Source organism: Salmo salar, chromosome ssa12, assembly GCF_905237065.1.
Source record: "Salmo salar chromosome ssa12, Ssal_v3.1, whole genome shotgun sequence".
In the NCBI taxonomy this organism is placed as follows: domain Eukaryota; kingdom Metazoa; phylum Chordata; class Actinopteri; order Salmoniformes; family Salmonidae; genus Salmo; species Salmo salar.
In genome coordinates, this window is record NC_059453.1 from 5,336,051 (window position 1) to 5,357,438 (window position 21,388).

Below are 21,388 nucleotides of genomic sequence, written 5' to 3' on the forward strand. Positions count from 1 at the left end.
AAACCGGAGTCCAGAATAGACATGCTTGTTGAAAACTTCAACCTGTGTGGTTTGATCAATTTATTCCAGTTCAGAATAATACAAATAGTTATTGTACTTTAACAGAAACAGTTCCTACTTAGATTTTTATTCAACAATACTTTCTACAGTAAGATGTACAGTAGGCCTGACCATTTTTCATCTGTACTGTTACTTAGGGTTGCACTATCAAAAACTGAGCCTGTGTGTGTGTTCTGTTATACATCTGTGTGATGTGATCAATCAGTTTATTCCAGTTCAGAATGAAAATGACATTGTATTTTAACAGCAAAAGTTTTTTTTTTTATGGGGAAAAATAAACATGAATAGGCTTTATATGTGTATTTATTTTCAATGTTATTTGTTTTTGTTTATATTGCATTTGTTTTAGGCATAAGGGCAATGAAATCAACCAATATTTACACAAAGTTGCATATTTCAATAAGCTTGGGTCCCAGGAAAACACTGAATTTTTAATTTGGGTCCCAGGCTGAAAAAGGTTTAAGAACCCCTGGTGTAAAGGGTGGGCACAGTCAGACAGGATGGACTTCCCACTGTCCAGACCAACTGGTACAAACACTTCTTTAACCTTACGGCCATTGCCCTTTGAGTACAGGGAAGAGGAGGAGGTAGGCTCGTCTGGACTGGAACTGCTAGCATTGTCCTTGGTTGTCATAACATGGTGGTGAAGACTTTGCTGATGATGATTTTGGTCAGCATATTTATGTTTCGTCACCATCTAAACAAATAATAGTCCGCTTGGACTGGCCGACCAAGAGGTCAAGCGAGCTGCCCCTGGACCAAGGTAAGGTTGCCGTCTCCCTGGGAATTCAACACTAGGTCCATGAACTGATTTCTCACATAAATGCATACATTCATTCAGGTTACAGACCATGTAACTAGGCTTAGCACCCCTAGACAAAGCGAGTGCAACAACATCCGTGGGTTAGTTACTGGGTTGGTAACACTTGATGAAGTTCTGGATCCATACGTGACGAGATAGAACTGGGATCGGAACCGGAACCAAAAGCTCCACCCTCTCCAAGTTACAGGCAAGTCTAGAGGCCATATGCGGAAATCATACACCTGGAACTAAAATGTCTTTACGCAATGAGAGCAGTGGAAAGGCTTCTCTCCTAAATGTTTTATTTCATGTGATTTCAGGTGCTTAACTGGTTAAAACTCTTTCCACATTGAGAACATTAGTAAGGCTTTTCTCCTGTGTGTGTCCTCTCATGTTTTTTCTGGTTCCCTAACCCCCTAAAACTCTTTCCACAGTGGGAGCATTGGTAGGGCTTCTCTCCTGTGTGTATTCTCTTGTGTTCTTTTAGGCTCTCTAACACAGTAAAACTCTTTCCACACTGGGAACATTGGAAAGGCTTTTCTCCTGAGTGTGTCCTCTCATGAACTTTTAGGTTACCTATCTGGGTAAAACCCTTTCCACACTGGGAACATTGGAAAGGCTTCTCTCCTGTGTGTGTTCTCTCATGTTGCTTTAAGGTCCCTAACCACCTAAAACTCCTTCCACAGTGGGAACAGGGGTATGGCTTATCTCCAGAGTGTATTCTCTCATGTTTCTTCAGGTTCCCTAAATGGGTAAAATTCTTTCCACACAGGGAGCAGTGGAAAGGCTTTTCTCCTGTGTGTTTCGTCTTATGCTCTTTAAGGTTTCGTGACGTGGTAAAAGCCTTTCCACACTGAGAACAATGGTGGGGTTTCTCCCCTGTATGTGTCCTTTCATGTTCCTTCAGGTTCTCTAACTGAGTAAAATTCTTTCCACAATAGGAACATTGGTAAGGCTTCACTCCAGAGTGTATTCTCTCATGCTTTTTCAGATTCCCTAACCGGTTAAAACTCTTTCCACACTGGGAGCAGTGGTGGGGCTTCTTTCCTGTGTGTATTATTGTATGTTCTTTCAGGTTCCCTAACCGGTTAAAACCCTTTCCACACTGGGAGCATTGGAAGGGCTTTTCTCCTGCGTGTGTCCTCTCATGCTCTTTAAAATCCTGTGAACATGAAAATCCTTTTTCACACTGAAAGCATTGAAAAGGCTTTTCTTCTTTGTGTGTCCTCTCATGCTGTTTTAGGTTCTGTAACTTGGTAAAATGCTTTCCACACTGGGAGCAGTGGTGTCGTCTGGCTGGACATTTCCCGCTGTCAGAGTGAGAGTCTGGTCTCTCTCCTGTCAAAGACAACAAATGATTTAGTTAAATACTAAACAGAGCCCTGAATGAAACCTCCACATGATAAAACTATCTTCCTATGTGGTTTAATCCAGACTAGATCCCCCCCAATGAAGGGTAATTTAGAAAGAGATATTTCTAATAATAATTTTAATTTATAATCTTATTTTATCTTAATATTTAATCTTTATATTAATGTAATCTATAAATTAATGTGAAAAAAATGTGTATTTCAGAATATAGAAATACTCCATATGTTAGAGCTATAAGGAGCATAACGACATGTCTGTATCATCTAAACTGAAGTTTTATAATAGTATTTATTTATTTTTTATTAAAAAAAGACAAATGGCATAGATAAAACTATTGGAACCCTGGAGCTAGTATTTGGTTGCACAGCCTTTGGCCAAGATAACCATTAGCCCAACCGTCTACCCAGAGAGACCGTTACGCTGCAGTAGCATTCAGGGGAACACACACAGGTCCAATCCAACAGAACTACAACAGAGCTCCAGAACAGTCAGCTGAGAGAATCCCAGGAGCTCAGCCAGAGTGCTATGCTGAGATATAACACGCAGGGCCTGTAAACCCTGCAGCATCCAAACTTAGTCAGACATTTCCTGAACATCATCTGGAATTGAGTGAATCATTTAATTGGATTCCTTTAGTTGGATTCATTTTCATATTATCACACCGATCTCGACAAACCATTTCTGTATGGACCTGGCTTTGTGTACTGGGGGGCATGTTCATGCTGAAACAGGAAAGGGCCTTCCCATAACTGTTGCCACAAAGATGCAATCACAGAATCGCCTAGATAAGATAAGGGGCCTAGCCTAAACCATGAAAAACAGCCCGAGACCATTATTCCTCCTCCACCAAACTTTACCGTTGGCACTATGCATTGGGGCAGGTAACGTTCTCCTGAAACCCGCCAAACCCAGATTCTTCCGTCGGACTTCCAGATGGTGTAGCGTGATTCATCACTCCAGAGAACGCGTTTCCACTGCTCCAGAGTCCAATGGCGGCGAGCTTAACACCACTCCAGCCGACGCTTGGCAGTGAGCATGGTGATCTTAGCCTTGTGTGTGGCTGCTCAGCCATGGAAACCCATTTCATGAAGCTTCCGGAGGCAGTTTGGAACTCGGTAGTGAGTGTTGCAACCAAGGACAGACGATTTTTACACGCTAAGCGCATCAGCACTTGGCGGTCCCGTTCTGTGTGCTTGCGTGGCCTACCACTTTGCGGCTAAGCCGTTGTTGATCCTAAATGTTTCCACATCACAATAACAAAATGTACAGTTGACCCAGGTAGCTCTAGCAGGGCAGAAATTTTACAAGCTGACTTGTTGGAAAGGTGGGATCCTATGACTGAGTCACGTTGAAAGTCACTGAGCTCTTCAGTAAGGCCATTCTACTACCAATGGTTGTCTATGGAGATTGCATGGCTGTGTGCTCGATTTTGTACACCTGTCAGCAACGGGTGTAGCTGAAATAGCCGAATCCACTCATTTGAAGGGGTGTCCACATACTTTTGCATATATAGTGTAATTTCAATGCACTTTTATGATTCAAGAGAAGAGCCTTCAACTATAAGGTGTTTTTTTTTTAGCTCTCCTAGCTTTGCAGTTGAGGAACTGAAGCCCAATTGTCGTTTTTTGTTTGGAACACAGCCCTGCTTCCCCACCAACACACAATTACTGTTGTTGTTTACACAATCTAAAAAACATTACATTATAAATCGGAATCTGCGTCAGGTGGGCGTCATTTGAATGCTTATTATATTGCCAAAATGGATAAGCAACAACCATCCGACCCACTGCCTGTTCACCCCGCTAACATCCAGAAGGCGAGGTCAGTACAGGTGCATCAAAGCTGGGACCAAGAGACTGAAAAACAGCTTCTATCTCAAGGCCATCAGACTGTTAAACAGCCATCACTAGCACAGAGAGGCGGCTGCCTACCTACAGACTTGATATCATTGGCCACTTTAATAAATGGAACACTAGTCACTTTAATAATTGCACTTTAAGAATGTTTACATATCTCACATTACTTATCTCTTATGTATATACTGTATCCTTCACTATCTATTCTTTAATATCTATTGCATCTTAGCCACTCTGTCACTGCTCATCCATATATTTATATTTATATATTCTCATCTCATTCCTTTACTAGATTGTGTGTATTAGGGTTTGTTGTGGAATTGTTAGATATTACCTGTTAGATACTGCTGCACTGTCAGATCTAGAAGCATAAGCATTTCGCTACACTCGCAATAACATCTGTAACCATGTGTATATGACCAATAACATCTGTTACCCATGTGTATGTCACCAATAACATCTACTAACCATGTGTATGTGACCAATAACATCTGCTAACCATGTGTATGTCACCAATAACATCTGCTAACCATGTGTATGTAACTTTACTTTTGATGCAAATCAAAGATTTAAAAAAATAGGCCAGATGTTTTTAGAGTAATTCGTATTTTTAGCTTGATGTTGACAATCCATGAAAAAAGTTATTGCAGATCAGAGATTTAAATGCATTTTTTATGTCTTGATGTGTTTGTCAAATCAACACTTAGATGCAAATCAAAGGTTGTAAAAGTAGGCAAGGCTTGTTTTGAATAATTTAATATAATGTTAACATTTTCATGTTGGATATAAAAACAACTGTACTTCGGTTACTTACTGGTGTTAATCAGATCCCCTGTCTCCTCCTCTTCTTCTTCTTCCAATGTGACAGTAATCTCTCCCTCCACTCCAAAAACTGCATCCTCTTCCTCTTTTTTTACATCACAGATATAAACATCTTTGGTAACATCTCCCTCCTCTTTCACTCTGAACTCTCCTTTGTCTTCATTCACTCTACGGTCCATCTCTTCTTCTTTCACTGTAACAGCCTCACCCTCTACTTCTATTTTAACAGTCCCTTCTTCTTTCACTGTAACAGCTTCACCCTCTACTTGTTTTTGTATTGTAACAGCCTCCTCTTCCTTCTCCTCTTTGACGAGAGTTTCTTTCTCCGTCCAGCAGGCCTCCTCTTTAGTATGGGGACAGTATCTTAGTGAGCTCATGGTCGAGGACGTTAGCTAGCTAAATAGCTAGCTAGCATTATCGATTAGACTAGTGACAGGCTAATTTAACCAGCCAGCTAGCTAACAACGTACATATGAAATTAAATTGGGTAACTGGTAGACGTGTGTTTTACACACAATGGCTAATATACACCGAAACATTATAAAGACCTTGAACATTTCGGCGAGGTGGCAAACTGTTGTTGTTGAAGTGTCCCGTCCACTAGATTATAGGTCACGCCAGTAGTATCGCGAGAAATACGAACATCGCTAACTGCCGACTAGAGTAGGTAACACAGTTAAGGAAAATATTTTATTTTCAGACAAAAAGTTTATTATAGAAGTCAATATTATATGGAAACGTACAAAGAGAAGCATGTTTTCATCCATTGGTGCAGATTTTTATTGAGTGAATATTTAAATGCAATACTACTGCACATCTGCATTTAAGATAATTTCATATTAATTCACCTAAACATATATTACAATTAACAACTATGTCTATACTGCTCCTACATGGTGTAACAATACATCATGTAGATGTATATAATGAACAGACTAGGTCTATACTGCTCCTACATGGTGTAACAACAATACATCATGTAGATGTACACTACCAGTCAAACGTTTGGATGCACCTAATCATTCAAGGATTTTTCTTTCTTTTTACTATTTTATACATTGTATAAAAATAGTGAAAACATCAAAACTATAAAATAACACATATGGAATCATGTAGTAACCAAAAAAAGTGTTAAACAAATCAAAATATATTTTCTTCAAAGATTCTTCAAAGTAGCCACCCTTAACCTTGATGGCAGATTTCTTTTTAACACACTGCTATGACACCTCATCAACCTGAAAAGGCTGGGGCTAAACCTTTTGACTGAGTATGGACCAGCATGGAACCCTAGAGATGTGTTTATTGACTGGGAGTATGGACCAGCATGGAACCCTAGAGATGTGTTATTGACTGTGAGTATGGACCAGCACGGAACCCTAGAGATGTGTTATTGACTGTGAGTATGGACCAGCATGGAACACTAGAGATGTGTTATTGCCTGTGAGTATGGACCAGCATGGAACCCTAGAGATGTGTTATTGACTGTGAGTATGGACCAGCATGGAACCCTAGAGATGTGTTATTGACTGTGAGTATGGACCAGCATGGAACCCTAGAGATGTGTTATTGACTGTGAGTATGGACCAGCATGGAACACTAGAGATGTGTTATTGCCTGTGAGTATGGACCAGCATGGAACCCTAGAGATGTGTTATTGACTGTGAGTATGGACCAGCATGGAACCCTAGAGATGTGTTATTGACTGAGTATGGACCAGCATGGAACCCTAGAGATGTGTTATTGACTGTGAGTATGGACCAGCATGGAACCCTAGAGATGTGTTATTGACTGTGAGTATGGACCAGCATGGAACCCTAGAGATGTGTTATTGACTGTGAGTATGGACCAGCATGGAACCCTAGAGATGTGTTATTGACTGAGTATGGACCAGCATGGAACCCTAGAGATGTGTTATTGACTGTGAGTATGGACCAGCATGGAACACTAGAGATGTGTTATTGACTGTGAGTATGGACCAGCATGGAACACTAGAGATGTGTTATTGACTGTGAGTATGGACCAGCATGGAACCCTAGAGATGTGTTATTGACTGTGAGTATGGACCAGCATGGAACCCTAGAGATGTGTTATTGACTGTGAGTATGGACCAGCATGGAACCCTAGATATGTGTTATTGACTGTGAGTATGGACCAGCATGGAACCCTAGAGATGTGTTATTGACTGTGAGTATGGACCAGCATGGAACCCTAGAGATGTGTTTTTGACTGTGAGTATGGACCAGCATGGAACCCTAGAGATGTGTTATTGACTGTGAGTATGGACCAGCATGGAACCCTAGAGATGTGTTTATTGACTGAGTATGGACCAGCATGGAACCCTAGAGATGTGTTATTGACTGTGACTATGGACCAGCATGGAACCCTAGAGATGTGTTTATTGACTGAGTGTATCACATGAATGTGGTGTGTGGTGGCCAAGGTACACTATATAATAAAAAAAAGTATGTGGACACCCCTTCAAATTAGTGGATTCTGCTATTTTCAGCCAGACGCGCTGTTGACAGGTGTATAAAATCAAGCACACAGCCTTGCAATCTCCATAGACAAACATTGGCCCTTACTGAAGAGCTCAGTGACTTTCAATGTGGCACCGTCATAGAATGCCACCTTTCCATAAAGTCAGTTTGTCAAATTTCTGCCCCGGTCAACCGTAAGTGCTGTTATTGTGAAGTGGAAACTTCTTGTATCAACAACGGCTCAGACGCGAAGTAGTAGGAGTGTACTGAAGCACGTAGCGCGTAAAAATCATCTGCAACGTCAACACAAGAACTGTTCTTCGGGAGTTTCATGAAATGGGTTTCCTTGGACGAGTAGCCGCACACAAGCCTAAAATCACCATGTGCAATGCCAAGCATCGGCTGGAGTGGTGTAAAGCTCGCCTCCATTGGACTCTGGAGCAGTGGAGACACATTCTCTGGAGTGATGAATCATGCTTCAACATCTGGCAGACCGACGGATGAGTCTGGGTTTGGCGGATGCCAGTAGAATGCTACCTGTCCCAATGCATAGAGCCAAAGTTTGGTGGAGGAGGAATAATGGTCTGGGGCTGTTTTTAATGGTTCGGGCTAGGCCCCTTAGTTCCAGTGAAGGGAAATCTTAATGCTACAGCAATGACATTCTAGATGATTCTATGCTTCCACCTTTGTAGCAACAGTTTGTGGAAGGCCCTTTCCTGTTTCAGCATGACAATGCTTGGTGCACAAAGCGAGGTCCATACAGAAATGGTTTGTCGAGATCAGTGTGGGAAAACTTGACTGGCCTGCACAGAGCCCTGACCTCAACCCCATGGAACACCGTTGGGATGAATTGGAACGCTGACTGCGAGCCAGGCCTAATCGACCAACATCGGTGCCTGACCTCACTAATGCTCTTGTGGCTGAATGGAAGCAAGTCCCTGCAGCAATGTTCAAACATCTAGTGGAAAGCATTCCCAGAAGAGTGGAGGCTGTTATAGCAGCAAAAGGGGGGTACCAACTCCATATTAATGCCCATGATTTTGGAATAAGATCTTTGACAACAGGTGTCCACATACTTTTGGTCATGTAGTGTAACTCTTTAGTATTGTTATCGCCTCTGATTAAGAGTTCTACATAATATTCAAAGCCTGTTTACTGCTAGAAACCTTAACAAGTGTTGATTTATATTGTATATATACAGTCGTGGCCAAAAGTTTTGAGAATGACACAAATATTAATTTTCACAAAGTTTGCTGCTTCAGTGTCTTTAGATATTTTTGTCAGATGTTACTATGGAATACTGAAGTATAATTACAAGCATTTCATAAGTGTCAAAGGCTTTTATTGACAATTACATGAAGTTGATGCAAAGAGTCAATATTTGCAGTGTTGACCCTTCTTTTTCATGACCTCTGCAATCCGCCCTGGCATGCTGCCAATTAACTTCTGGGCCACATCCTGACTGATGGCAGCCCATTCTTGCATAATCAATGCTTGGAGCTTTTCAGAATTTGTGGATTTGTTTGTCCACCCGCCTCTTGCGGATTGACCACAAGTTCTCAATGGGATTAAGGTCTGGGGACTTTCCTGGCTATGGACCCAAAATATTGATGTTTTGTTCCTCGAGCCACTTAGTTATCACTTTTGCCTTATGGCAAGGTGCTCCATCATGCTGGAAAAGGCATTGTTTGTCACCAAACTGTTCCTGGATGGTTGGAAGAAGTTGCTCTCGGAAGATGTGTTGGTACCATTCTTTATTCATGGCTGTGTTCTTAGGCAAAATCGTGAGTGAGCCCACTCCCTTGGCTGAGAAGCAACCCCACACATGAATGCTTTACTGTTGGCATGACACAGGACTGATGGTAGCGCTCACCTTGTCTTCTCCGGACAAGCTTTTTTTCCAGATGCCCCAAACAATCGGAAAGGGGATTCATCAGAGAAAATGACTTTACTCCAGTCCTCAGCAGTCCAATCCCTGTACCTTTTGCAGAATATCAGTCTGTCCCTGATGTTTTTCCTGGAGAGAAGTGGCTTCTTTGCTGCCCTTCTTGACACCAGGCCATCCTCCAAAAGTCTTCGCCTCACTGTGCTTGCAGATGCACTCACACCTGCCTTCTGCCATTCCTGAGCAAGCTCTGTACTGGTGGTGCCCCGATCCCGCAGCTGAATCAACTTTAGGAGACGGTCCTGGCGCTTGCTGGACTTTCTTGGGCACCCTGAAGCCTTCTTCACAACAATTGAACCGCTCTCCTTGAAGTTCTTGATGATCCAATAAAAATGGTTGATTTAGGTGCAATCTTACTGGCAGCAATATCCTTGCCTGTGAAGCCCTTTTTGTGCAAAGCAATGATGACAGCACGTGTTTCCTTGCAGGTAACCATGATTGACAGAGGAAGAACAATGATTCCAAGCACCACCCTCCTTTTGAAGCTTCCAGTCTGTTATTCGAACTCAATCAGCATGACAGAGTGATCTCCAGCCCTGTCCTCATCAACACTCACACCTGTGTTAACGAGAGAATCACTGACATGATATCAGCTGTTCCTTTTGTGGCAGGGCTGAAATGCAGTGGAAATGTTTTTGGGGGATTCAGTTCATTTGCATGGCAAAGAGGGACTTTGCAATTCATCTGATCACTCTTCATAACATTCTGGAGTATATGCAAATTGCCATCATACAAACCGAAGCAGCAGACTTTGTGAAAATTAATATTTGTGTCATTCTCAAAACCTTTGGCCAAGACTGTAGATTTGGAACTTTGTTGAAGTGTATTTCATTTACTGCCCATGTAGATATGCCTTGTTTGACACCGTTTCAGTTTCCTTTCAATAACCTAAGAAAGCCATCCTTGCATCTACAATCATCTATCCACCAATGAAGCCAAACCTGTTTTAATAAAAGGTCAAAAGGCTACCCAGACATACCCATTGGGTTACCTCCCACCCAGCCTACCCAGACTTAGAGATATTTTTAATTGACCATGTCTCAGGATGAAAAAAACAAGAGTAGGCCTATTTGGTTTCATATAAACAATGTCAGTCAGGTTTCATATAAACAATATAATTTATATTTGTGAGCCAGGTTTCATATAAACAATATGATTTCAAAACACACACATTTCCGATCAAAAACATAAGTCAGAGCACAGCCTCTCTATTCTCTCATGTGATTTCAAGTCTTCTGACTGGGAAAACGTTTTTCCACAATAAGAGCAGCGGAAAGGCTTCTCTCCTGAATGTGTTCTTTCATGTGATTTCAGGTGCTCCAACTGGTTGAAACGCTTTTCACATTGGGAGCAGTGGTAAGGCATCTCTCCTCTGTGTGTCCACTCATGCGAATTCAGACTCCCTAACCAGGTAAAACTCTTTCCACATTGGGAGCAATGGTAAGGCTTCTCTCCAGAGTGTATTCTATTATGTATTTTCAGGTTCCCTACCTGGGTGAAACTCTTCTCACACTGAGAACATTGGTAAGGCTTTTCTCCTGTGTGTGTCCTCTCATGACTTTTTAGGTCCCCTGATCTTGAAAATCTCTTTTCACATTGGGAGCAGTGGTAAGGCTTTTCTCCTGTGTGTGTCCTCTCATGCTCTTTTAAGTGCCCTAACCGGGTAAAACTTTTTCCACACTGGGAACACTGGAATGGCTTTTCTCCAGAGTGTAGTTTCTCATGCCTTTTCAGGTTGACTAACACAGTAAAACTCTTTCCACACTTGGAACATTGGAAAGGCTTTTCTCCTGTGTGTGTTCTCTCATGCTGTTTTAGGTACCCTAACCAGGTAAAACTCTTTCCACAGTGGGAACAGTGATGCGGTCTTGCTGGTTTGGTCGTCTCTGGGTCTGGTTCCCCTGAAGGACTCTTCCCGCTGTCAGAGTGAGAGTCTGGTCTCTCTCCTGCCAAAGACAAAGTATGTAGTTAAACAGAGACCTGAATGATACCTCCACATGGTAAAACTGTCTTCCTATTAGGGTTGAATACCCAGAATTCCCAGGCTTTTCAGAAATCCTGGTTTGGTGGATTTCGGATTTCCTGCTTAATGATTCTGGGCATCTTGGAAAACCAGGAAAATTGGGGAAAGTGACCAGGTATTTATAATCCTAATGCCCATGAGGTTTAATCCAGACTAGATCCCTCAATAATCTAAAAGGTCAGAACATTTGAGGTCAGGTTTTCAGAACATTTCCAATTTCCGTCATAATAAATATAGCTGCAAGCAGCATTGTAACAGGATGCTGTCTTATGAGCGGGCTGAAAGAGACCGTTGCATGGAAGCATTAAACATCCTCCCTTGTGGACTCCTAACAATTCAAAACACTTAAATGGGTCAAGGTTCAAGTTGATTAAGAGAAGAGAAGTGGAGTTATTAGGGTTTAATAGAAAACACTTTTTATGTTTTACAAAGATGCATTTTACTACTACCACCACCACCACCGCTACCACTGCTAATACTACTACTACTACTACTACTACCACCACCACTACCACTACCAGTACTACTGCTACAACCACTACCTCTGATACTACTACAACCGCTACTACTACCACAACTACTACTACTACTACCACCACTGCTGCTACTACTACCACCGCTAATACTACTACTACTGCTGCTGCTCCTACTACTACTACTACTACTAATACTACTACCATTACTACTGCTACAACAACTACTACTATTGCTACTACTACTACTACCACTATTGCTGCTACTACTACCACCACTACTACCATTACTGCTACTACTACTACTACCACTACTAATGCCACTACTACCACTACGGCTATTACCATTATTGCTGCTACTACTACTACCACCGCTACTACTACTACTACTACCATTACTGCTGCTACCACTACTGCTACTACAACTACTACTACTACCACTACTGCTGCTACTACCACTACTACTACCGCTACTGCTACTACTACTACTGCTACTACTACCACTATTGCTGCTACTACTACTACTACTACTACTAATGCCACTACTACCACCGCTACTACTACTACCAACACTACTACTACTATCGCTACTGCTACTACTATTACTGCTGCTACTACTACTACTACTACCACCACTATTACTACTACTACTGCTACTACAACCGCTATCGCTGCTACTACTACCACTACTGTGCTGCTACTACTACTACTACCACTACTGTGCTGCTACTACTACTGTGCTGCTACTACTACTACTACCACTACTGTGCTGCTACTACTACTGTGCTGCTACTACTACTACTACCACCGCTAATACTACTACTGCTACTACCACCGCTACTGCTACTACCACCGCTACTGCTACTACCACCGCTCCTACCGTTACTGCTGCTACTATTACTACCACTACTACTACCACCATTACTGCTGCTACCACTACTACCGCTACTGCTGCCGCTACTGCTACTACTATTGCTGCTACTACTACCGCTACTACTACTACCAACACTACTACTATCGCTACTACTATTACTGCTGCTACTACTACTACCACTGCTACTACAACCGCTATCGCTGCTACTACTACCACTACTGTGCTGCTACTACTACTACTACTACTACTACTACCACCGCTACTGCTACTACCACCGCTACTGCTACTACCACCGCTACTGCTACTACCACCGCTCCTACCGTTACTGCTGCTACTATTACTACCACTACTACTACCACCATTACTGCTGCTACCACTACTACCGCTACTGCTGCCGCTACTGCTACTACTACTACTGCTACTACAACCGCTATCGCTGCTACTACTACTACTACTACTGTGCTGCTACTACTACCACTACTGTGCTGCTACTACTACTACTACCACCGCTAATACTACCACCGCTACTGCTACTACCACCGCTACTGCTACTACCACTGCTCCTACCGTTACTGCTACTACTATTACTACCACTACTACTACCACCATTACTGCTGCTACCACTACTACCGCTACTGCTATCACTACTACTACCGCTACTACAACTACTGCTGCTACTACTACTACCACTACTTCTGCTACTACTGCTGCTGCTACTACCATTACTGCTGCTACTACTACACCTACTGCTACCACTACTACTACCACCACTACTACTACTACTGCAGCTGCTACCACTGCTACCACTACCAGTACTACTACTACTACCATTACTACTGCTACCACTGCTACCGCTACCACTGCTACCACTACTACCAGTACTACTGCTACCCCTAGCAGTACTACTACTACCCCTAGCAGTACTACTACTACCCCTAGCAGTACTACTACTACCCCTAGCAGTACTACTACTACTACTACTACTACTACTACTACCGTTACTGCTACTACTACCACCACCACTACTATTATATCTACTACTGCTACTACCAATACTGCTACTACTACCACCACCACTACTATTATATCTACTACTGCTACTACCAATACTGCTACTACTACTACCACCACCACTACTACATCTACTACTGCTCAAATAAAATGTCATTTGTCACATGTGCTAAATACAACACGTGTAGACCTTACAGTGAAATGCTTACTTACAAGCCTTAAAACCTCTTGAGGATACCGTAGGATAGGGGGCGCCACAGCGCATTTTGAAAAAAAATCGTTCCCATTTTCAACGGCCTACTAATCAAACTCAGAAGATAGGGCATGCATATACTTATTATATATGGATAGAAAACACTCTAAAGTTTCTAAAACTGTTTGAATGGTGTCTGTGAGTATAACAGAACTCAAATGGCAGTCAAAACCCCGAGACCGATTGAAACAGGAAGTGGAATTCTGAATTGTGGACTTGACTTCTCATCTTTCCTTATTAATCACACCGTTAACCATGGTTCAGTGAGCACTTCCTATTGCTTCCACTAGATGTCGCCAGTCCTTTCACAGTGGTTTGAGCCTTATAGAGTCAAAACTCAGTGAATGACACGAGTTTGAAATTGGTCACAGGGGATGGGCCATCACCATTATGACGCCGGCGGCCATGTCTGCCCCCACCTTTGGATACGGTTTTAAAGGCCATGACATCATCCCCCTCGAATCTTATTGGCTCTCTTGGTGTTAGAGGCCCTGAAGATTTATTTTATACAACGTTTGACATGTTTGAACGAACCTACATGCGCGAGCATTGCATTTATTCTGAACTTCAGAGCTGCGCTTCGAGAGAGCCATAGGACGCGCTACCAACATCAGGTTAATGGAACGTGAAGTATGGACTTTTTGACCGAAAATACATCTGTTGTGGACCTGGGATGCTTTCTGATGAAGACAACTAAAGGTAGGCGATTATTGACAATATTATACAAGATGAGATGGTACATGCGATTGCTTCCAAGATGGCGCCGAGCTCTGTATATTAGCTCATTTTCTGAGTATCGCATCTCCTTTTATTGCAAAGTGTGATTACCCAGTAAAGTTAATTTAAAATCTGGTATGACAGGTGTTCTCAAGAGATATTCATCTATAAATGTTAGATTGACAATATACATTTAAAAAATCGTTATAGGATAGTAATTTAGGGAAATGTAGCATTGTTTACCGGGACGCTTTTGAGGGGAAATTATGTAGTCAACATCAGACAGAGATGTAAAATGCTGTTTTTATATATAAATATGACCTTTATTGAACAAAAGAATGCATGCATTGTATAACATGATGTCCTAGGGGTGCCATCTGATGAAGTTTGTAAAAGGTTAGTGCTGCATTTAGCTGTTTTTTGATTATATGTGATGCAAGTGGTTGGTCGGAAAATGGCTATGAAGCTGCTTTTTACGATGGACTCATCTAATATAATCTAATGATTTGCTTTTCCTGTAAAACCTTTTTGAAATCGGACGACGTGGGTCGATTCAGGAGAGGTGTATCTATAAAAAAATATATATATATATATATATATATATTTTTTTTTTAATTATGATTTTTTTTTAATGCTAATTGGCGATATGATTTTTCGCTGGATTTTGATCCCGCTAACGGGATCAGACGCTGAAGAGGTCTGAAGAACCAACAATGCAGTTAAGATAATATATTTTTAAAAGTAAGAGATAAGAATAACAAATAAAGAGCAGCAGTAAATAATAATAGCAGGGCTATATACAGGAGGTACCGGTACAGAGTCAATGTGGAGGCTATGTACAGGGGGTACTGGTACAGAGTCAATGTGGAGGCTATGTACAGGGGGTACCAGTACAGAGTCAATGTGGAGACTATATACAGGGGGTACCGGTACAGAGTCAATGTGGAGACTATATACAGGGGGTACTGGTACAGAGTCAATGTGGAGACTATATACAGGGGGTACTGGTACAGAGTCAATGTGGAGGCTATATACAGGAGGTACCGGTACAGAGTCAATGTGGAGGCTATGTACAGGGGGTACTGGTACAGAGTCAATGTGGAGGCTATGTACAGGGGGTACTGGTACAGAGTCAATGTGGAGGCTATATACAGGAGGTACCGGTACAGAGTCAATGTGGAGGCTATGTACAGGGGGTACTGGTACAGAGTCAATGTGGAGGCTATGTACAGGGGGTACTGGTACAGAGTCAATGTGGAGGCTATGTACAGGGGGTACTGGTACAGAGTCAATGTGGAGGCTATATACAGGAGGTACCGGTACAGAGTCAATGTGGAGGCTATGTACAGGGGGTACTGGTACAGAGTCAATGTGGAGGCTATGTACAGGGGGTACTGGTACAGAGTCAATGTGGAGGCTATATACAGGGGGTACCGGTACAGAGTCAATGTGGAGGCTATGTACAGGGGGTACTGGTACAGAGTCAATGTGGAGGCTATGTACAGGGGGTACTGGTACAGAGTCAATGTGGAGGCTATATACAGGGGGTACTGGTACAGAGTCAATGTGGAGGCTATATACAGGGGGTACCGGTACAGAGTCAATGTGGAGGCTATATACAGGGGGAGCTGGTACAGAGTCAATGTGGAGGCTATATACAGGGGGTACCGGTACAGAGTCAATGTGGAGGCTATATACAGGGGGTACCGGTACAGAGTCAATGTGGAGGCTATATACAGGGGGTACCGGTACAGAGTCAATGTGGAGGCTATATACAGGAGGTACCGGTACAGAGTCAATGTGGAGGCTATATACAGGGGGTACCGGTACAGAGTCAATGTGGAGGCTATATACAGGGGGTACCGGTACAGAGTCAATGTGGAGGCTATATACAGGGGGTACCGGTACAGAGTCAATGTGGAGGCTATATACAGGGGGTACCGGTACAGAGTCAATGTGGAGACTATATACAGGGGGTACCAGTACAGAGTCAATGTGGAGGCTATATACAGGGGGTACCGGTACAGAGTCAATGTGGAGACTATATACAGGGGGTACCAGTACAGAGTCAATGTGGAGACTATATACAGGAGGTACTGGTACAGAGTCAATGTGGAGGCTATATACAGGGGGTACCGGTACGGAGTCAATGTGGAGGCTATATACAGGGGGGTACCGGTACAGAGTCAATGTGGAGGCTATATACAGGGGGTACCAGTACAGAGTCAATGTGGAGGCTATATACAGGGGGGTACCGGTACAGAGTCAATGTGGAGGCTATATACAGGGGGTACCGGTACAGAGTCAATGTGGAGGCTATATACAGGGGGTACCGGTACAGAGTCAATGTGGAGGCTATATACAGGGGGTACCGGTACAGAGTCAATGTGGAGGCTATATACAGGGGGTACTGGTACAGAGTCAATGTGGAGACTATATACAGGGGGTACTGGTACAGAGTCAATGTGGAGGCTATATACAGGGGGTACCGGTACAGAGTCAATGTGGAGACTATATACAGGGGGTACCGGTACAGAGTCAATGTGGAGACTATATACAGGGGGTACCGGTACAGAGTTAATGTGGAGGCTATATACATGGGGTACCAGTACAGAGTCAATGTGCAGGGGGCACCGGCGTCGAGGTAATTATGTACACGTAGGTAGAGTTATTAAAGTGGCCATGCATAGATAATAACAGACAGTAGCAGCAGCGTATGGGGGAGGGGGGGGGAGTGTAAATAGTCTGGGTAGCCATTTGATTAGCTGTTCAGGAGTCTTATGGTTTGGGGGTAGAAGCTGGCTGTCCGGTACCGCTTGCCGTGCAGTACCACTATGACTAGGGTGGCTGTAGTCTATGACCATTTTTAGGGCCTTCCTCTTACACTGCCTGGTATTGAGGTCCTGGATGACAGGAAGTGTGGCCCCGGTGATGTACTGGGCCGTACACACTACCCTCTGTAGTGCCTTGCGGTCGGAGGCTGAGCAGTTGCCATACCAGGCAGTGATGCAACCCATCAGGATGCTCTCGATGGTGCAGCTGTAATACCTTTTGAGGATCCATGCCAAATCTTTCCAGTCTCTTGAGAGTGAATAGGTTTTGTTGTGCCCTCCTCACAACTGTCTTGGTGTGCTTGGACCATGTTAGTTTGTTGGTGATGTGGACGCCAAAGAACTTGAAGCTCTCAACCTGCTCCACTACAGCCCCATTTATGAGAATGGTGGCGTGCTCGGTCCTCCTTTTCCAGTAGTCCACAATAATCTCCTTTGTCTTGATCACGTTGAGAGAGAGGTCGTTGTCCTTGCACCACACGGTCAGGTCACTGACCTCCTCCCTATATGCTGTCTCATCATTGATCAGGCCTACCCCGGTTGTCATCAGCAAACTTAATGATGGTGCACTACTACTACCACTACTGCTACTACCACTACTACTACTACTGCTGCTGCTACTACCACTACTACTACTACTACTGCTACTACCACTACTACTACTATTACAGACATGTATGATTAACAGACTACTACCACTACCACCACCAAAAATAAACGTCCTCTCACTGTCAACTGCGTTCATTTTCAGCAAATATTTGTATGAACATAACAAATCACGCACAGAACGAGCAGTATGGCTGGTGGCATTGTCATGCTGGAGGGTCATGTCAGGATGAGCCTGCAGGAAGGGTACCACATGAGGGAGGAGGATGTCTTCCCTGTAACGCACAGCGTTGAGATTGCCTGCAATGACAACGAGCTCAGTCCGATGATGCTGTGACACACCACCCAAGACCATGACAGACTCTCCACATCCAAATCGATCCCGCTCCAGAGTACAGTCCTCGGTGTTACACTCATTCCTTTGACGATAAACGCGAATCCAACCATCACCCCTGGTGAGACAAAACCGCAACTCGTCAGTGAAGAGCAGTTTTTGCCAGTCCTGTCTGGTCCAGCGACGGTGGGTTTGTGCCCATAGGCGACGTTGTTGCCAGTGATATCTGGGGTGAGGACCTTCCTTACAAAAGGCCTACAAGCCCTCAGTCCAGCCTCTCTCAGCCTATTGCGGACAGTCTGAGCACTGATGGAGGGATTGTGCGTTCCTGGTGTAACTCGGGCAGTTGTTGTTGCCATCCTGTACCTGTCCCCCAGGTGTGATGTTCGGATGTACCGATCCTGTGCAGGTGTTGTTACACGTGGTCTGCCACTGCGAGGACGATCAGCTGTCCGTCCTGTCTCCTTGTAGCGCTGTCTTAGGCGTCTCACAGTACAGACATTGCAATTTATTGCCCTGGCCACATCTGCAGTCCTCATGCCTCCTTGCAGCATGCCTAAGGCACGTTCACGCAGATGAGCAGGGACCCTGGGCATCTTTCTTTTGGTGTTTTTCAGAGTCAGTTTAAAGGCCTCTTTAGCGTCCTATGTTTTCAGAACTGTGACCTTAATTGCCTACCGTCTGTAAGCTGTTAGTGTCTTAACGACCGTTCCACAGGTGCATGTTCATTAATTGTTTATGGTTCATTGAACAAACATGGGAAACAGTGTTTAAACCCTTTACAATGAAGATCTGTGAAGTTATTTGGATTTTTACCAATTATCTTTGAAAGACAGGGTCCTGAAAAAGGGGCGTTTCTTTGTTTGCTGAGTTTACTACTACTAGAGACAGACATGATTAACAGACTATTACTGAGCAAAGCTCTATAATAATAGATAATGTCATGTTACAGACTGAGCAAAGCTCTATAATAATAGATAATGTCATGTTTACAGGCTGAACAGAGCTCTATAATAATAGATAATGTCATGTCTTTAGGCTGAGCAGAGCTCTATAATAATAGATAATGTCATGTTACAGACTGAGCAAAGCTCTATAATAATAGATAATGTCATGTCTTTAGGCTGAGCAGAGCTCTATAATAATAGATAATGTCATGTTTACAGGCTGAACAGAGCTCTATAATAATAGATAATGTCATGTTTATAGGCTGAACAGAGCTCTATAATAATAGATAATGTCATGTTTATAGGCTGAACAGAGCTCTATAATAATAGATAATGTCATGTTACAAGCTGAGCAGAGCTCTATTATAGATAGATAATGTCATGGTTAGAGGCTGAGCAGAGCTCTATAATAATAGATAATGTCATGTTTATAGGCTGAACAGAGCTCTATAATAATAGATAATGTCATGTTACAAGCTGAGCAGAGCTCTATTATAGATAGATAATGTCATGTTTACAGGCTGATCAGAGCTCTATAATAATAGATAATGTCATGTTTACAGGCTGAACAGAGCTCTATAATAGATCATTAGGACTACAGTATTTAAATCCATGTCATTAATTTTAATGCATTTGATCCATCGTTAACCTTTTGTTGGTGGCCCGCTCTTTAATGGTATACAAACCTTACATTGTAGCTTTAACAATTCCTACAGTAAAGAACAACTTATTCAAGTATAAAACGTCAATAGAACGCCCCTTGAAAACCACACATTAGTTCAACAACTGCAGAGTTCTGCCCGTTTAAGATAGTACTACTCACTGGCGTTAATCAGCTCTCCCGTCTCCTTCTCCTCTTTCGATGTGCCATTTATCTCTCCCTCGTTCATTCCTCCAAAAACGGCATCCTCCTCTTCTTTTACTGTAACATCCTCCTCCTCCTCTTTCACTCTGATCGTGTCTTCCTCTCCTTTCACTGTAACAGCCTCACCCTCTACTTTTACGGTGACATCCTCTTCTTCCTTCTCCTCTTTCACGACAATGTTCAACCACATGCCTTCTTTCTCCGTCCAGCAGACCTCCTCTCCTTTAGCAGGAGCAGAGTAACTTAGTGAACTCATGGTCGGAGATGTTAGCTAGCTAACGTAACTAGTTCGCATGAGCGATTAGCCTAATTTAACCAGCCAGCTGACTAACAACGTAAATATGAAATTAAATGGGGCAACTAGATACGACAGAAGTGTATTCAAAGCAGAGTGGTTGATGCACCGAAAGTGTCTAAAGAGCTTAACTGTTTCGGGTATTTTGGCTAGCAAGATTACGAGGTGGATAACTAGCTGTTGTTATCGAGGAAGCGTCCCGTCCACTAGATTACGCGTCACACTGAAAGCATCGCCTGAAAGACACATCGCCAACTGCTGACTGGAGTGGGTAACGCAGTTGAGAAGAACGTGTATTTTTATATTTGCATGTTGTATTTAAACGCAACATGCAAAAAACTGTTAATATAAGGAAATCAGTCAATTGAAATAAATTAATTTGGCCCAAATCTATGGATTTCACATGACTGAGCAGGGGCTCATCCATGGGTGGACCTGGGATAGTGGATCAGGCATAGGCCCACCCACTTGCTCACTAACAGGGATGTAAACAAATTTGTGCACATCAAATCAAATTGTATATGTCAGAATACAACAGGTGTAGACCTTACAGTGAAATGCATACTTACAATCCCTTAACCAACAATGCAGTTTTAAGAAAATACAAAAAAAGTAAGAGATAAAAGTAACAAATAATTAAAGAGCAGCAGTAAAATAACAATTGCGAGGCTATATACAGGGGGTACAGAGTCAATGTGTGGGGGCACCGGTGTCGAAGTAATTGAGGTAATATTTACATGTAGGTAGAGTTATCAAAGTGACAATGCATAGATAATAACAGAGTAGTAGCAGCGTGGGGGGGGGGCAATGCAAATAGTCTGGGTAG

At 42.9% G+C, this 21,388-nt stretch overlaps 1 protein-coding gene across 1 annotated transcript; it reads right to left on the reverse strand.

Moving 5' to 3' along the window:
• Positions 1–345: 345 nt before the first annotated feature.
• LOC106595703 (zinc finger protein 2-like) lies at positions 346–21,072 on the reverse strand. The gene is made up of 4 exons (XM_014187066.2): positions 20,226–21,072; positions 10,516–11,279; positions 4,904–5,303; positions 346–2,200 (listed from the first exon to the last, which is right to left on the reverse strand). The coding sequence occupies exons 1-4, from the start codon at positions 20,521–20,523 to the stop codon at positions 1,221–1,223; spliced, it is 2,442 nt and encodes an 813-aa protein (XP_014042541.2). The 5' UTR covers positions 20,524–21,072; the 3' UTR covers positions 346–1,220.
• Positions 21,073–21,388: the final 316 nt, after the last annotated feature.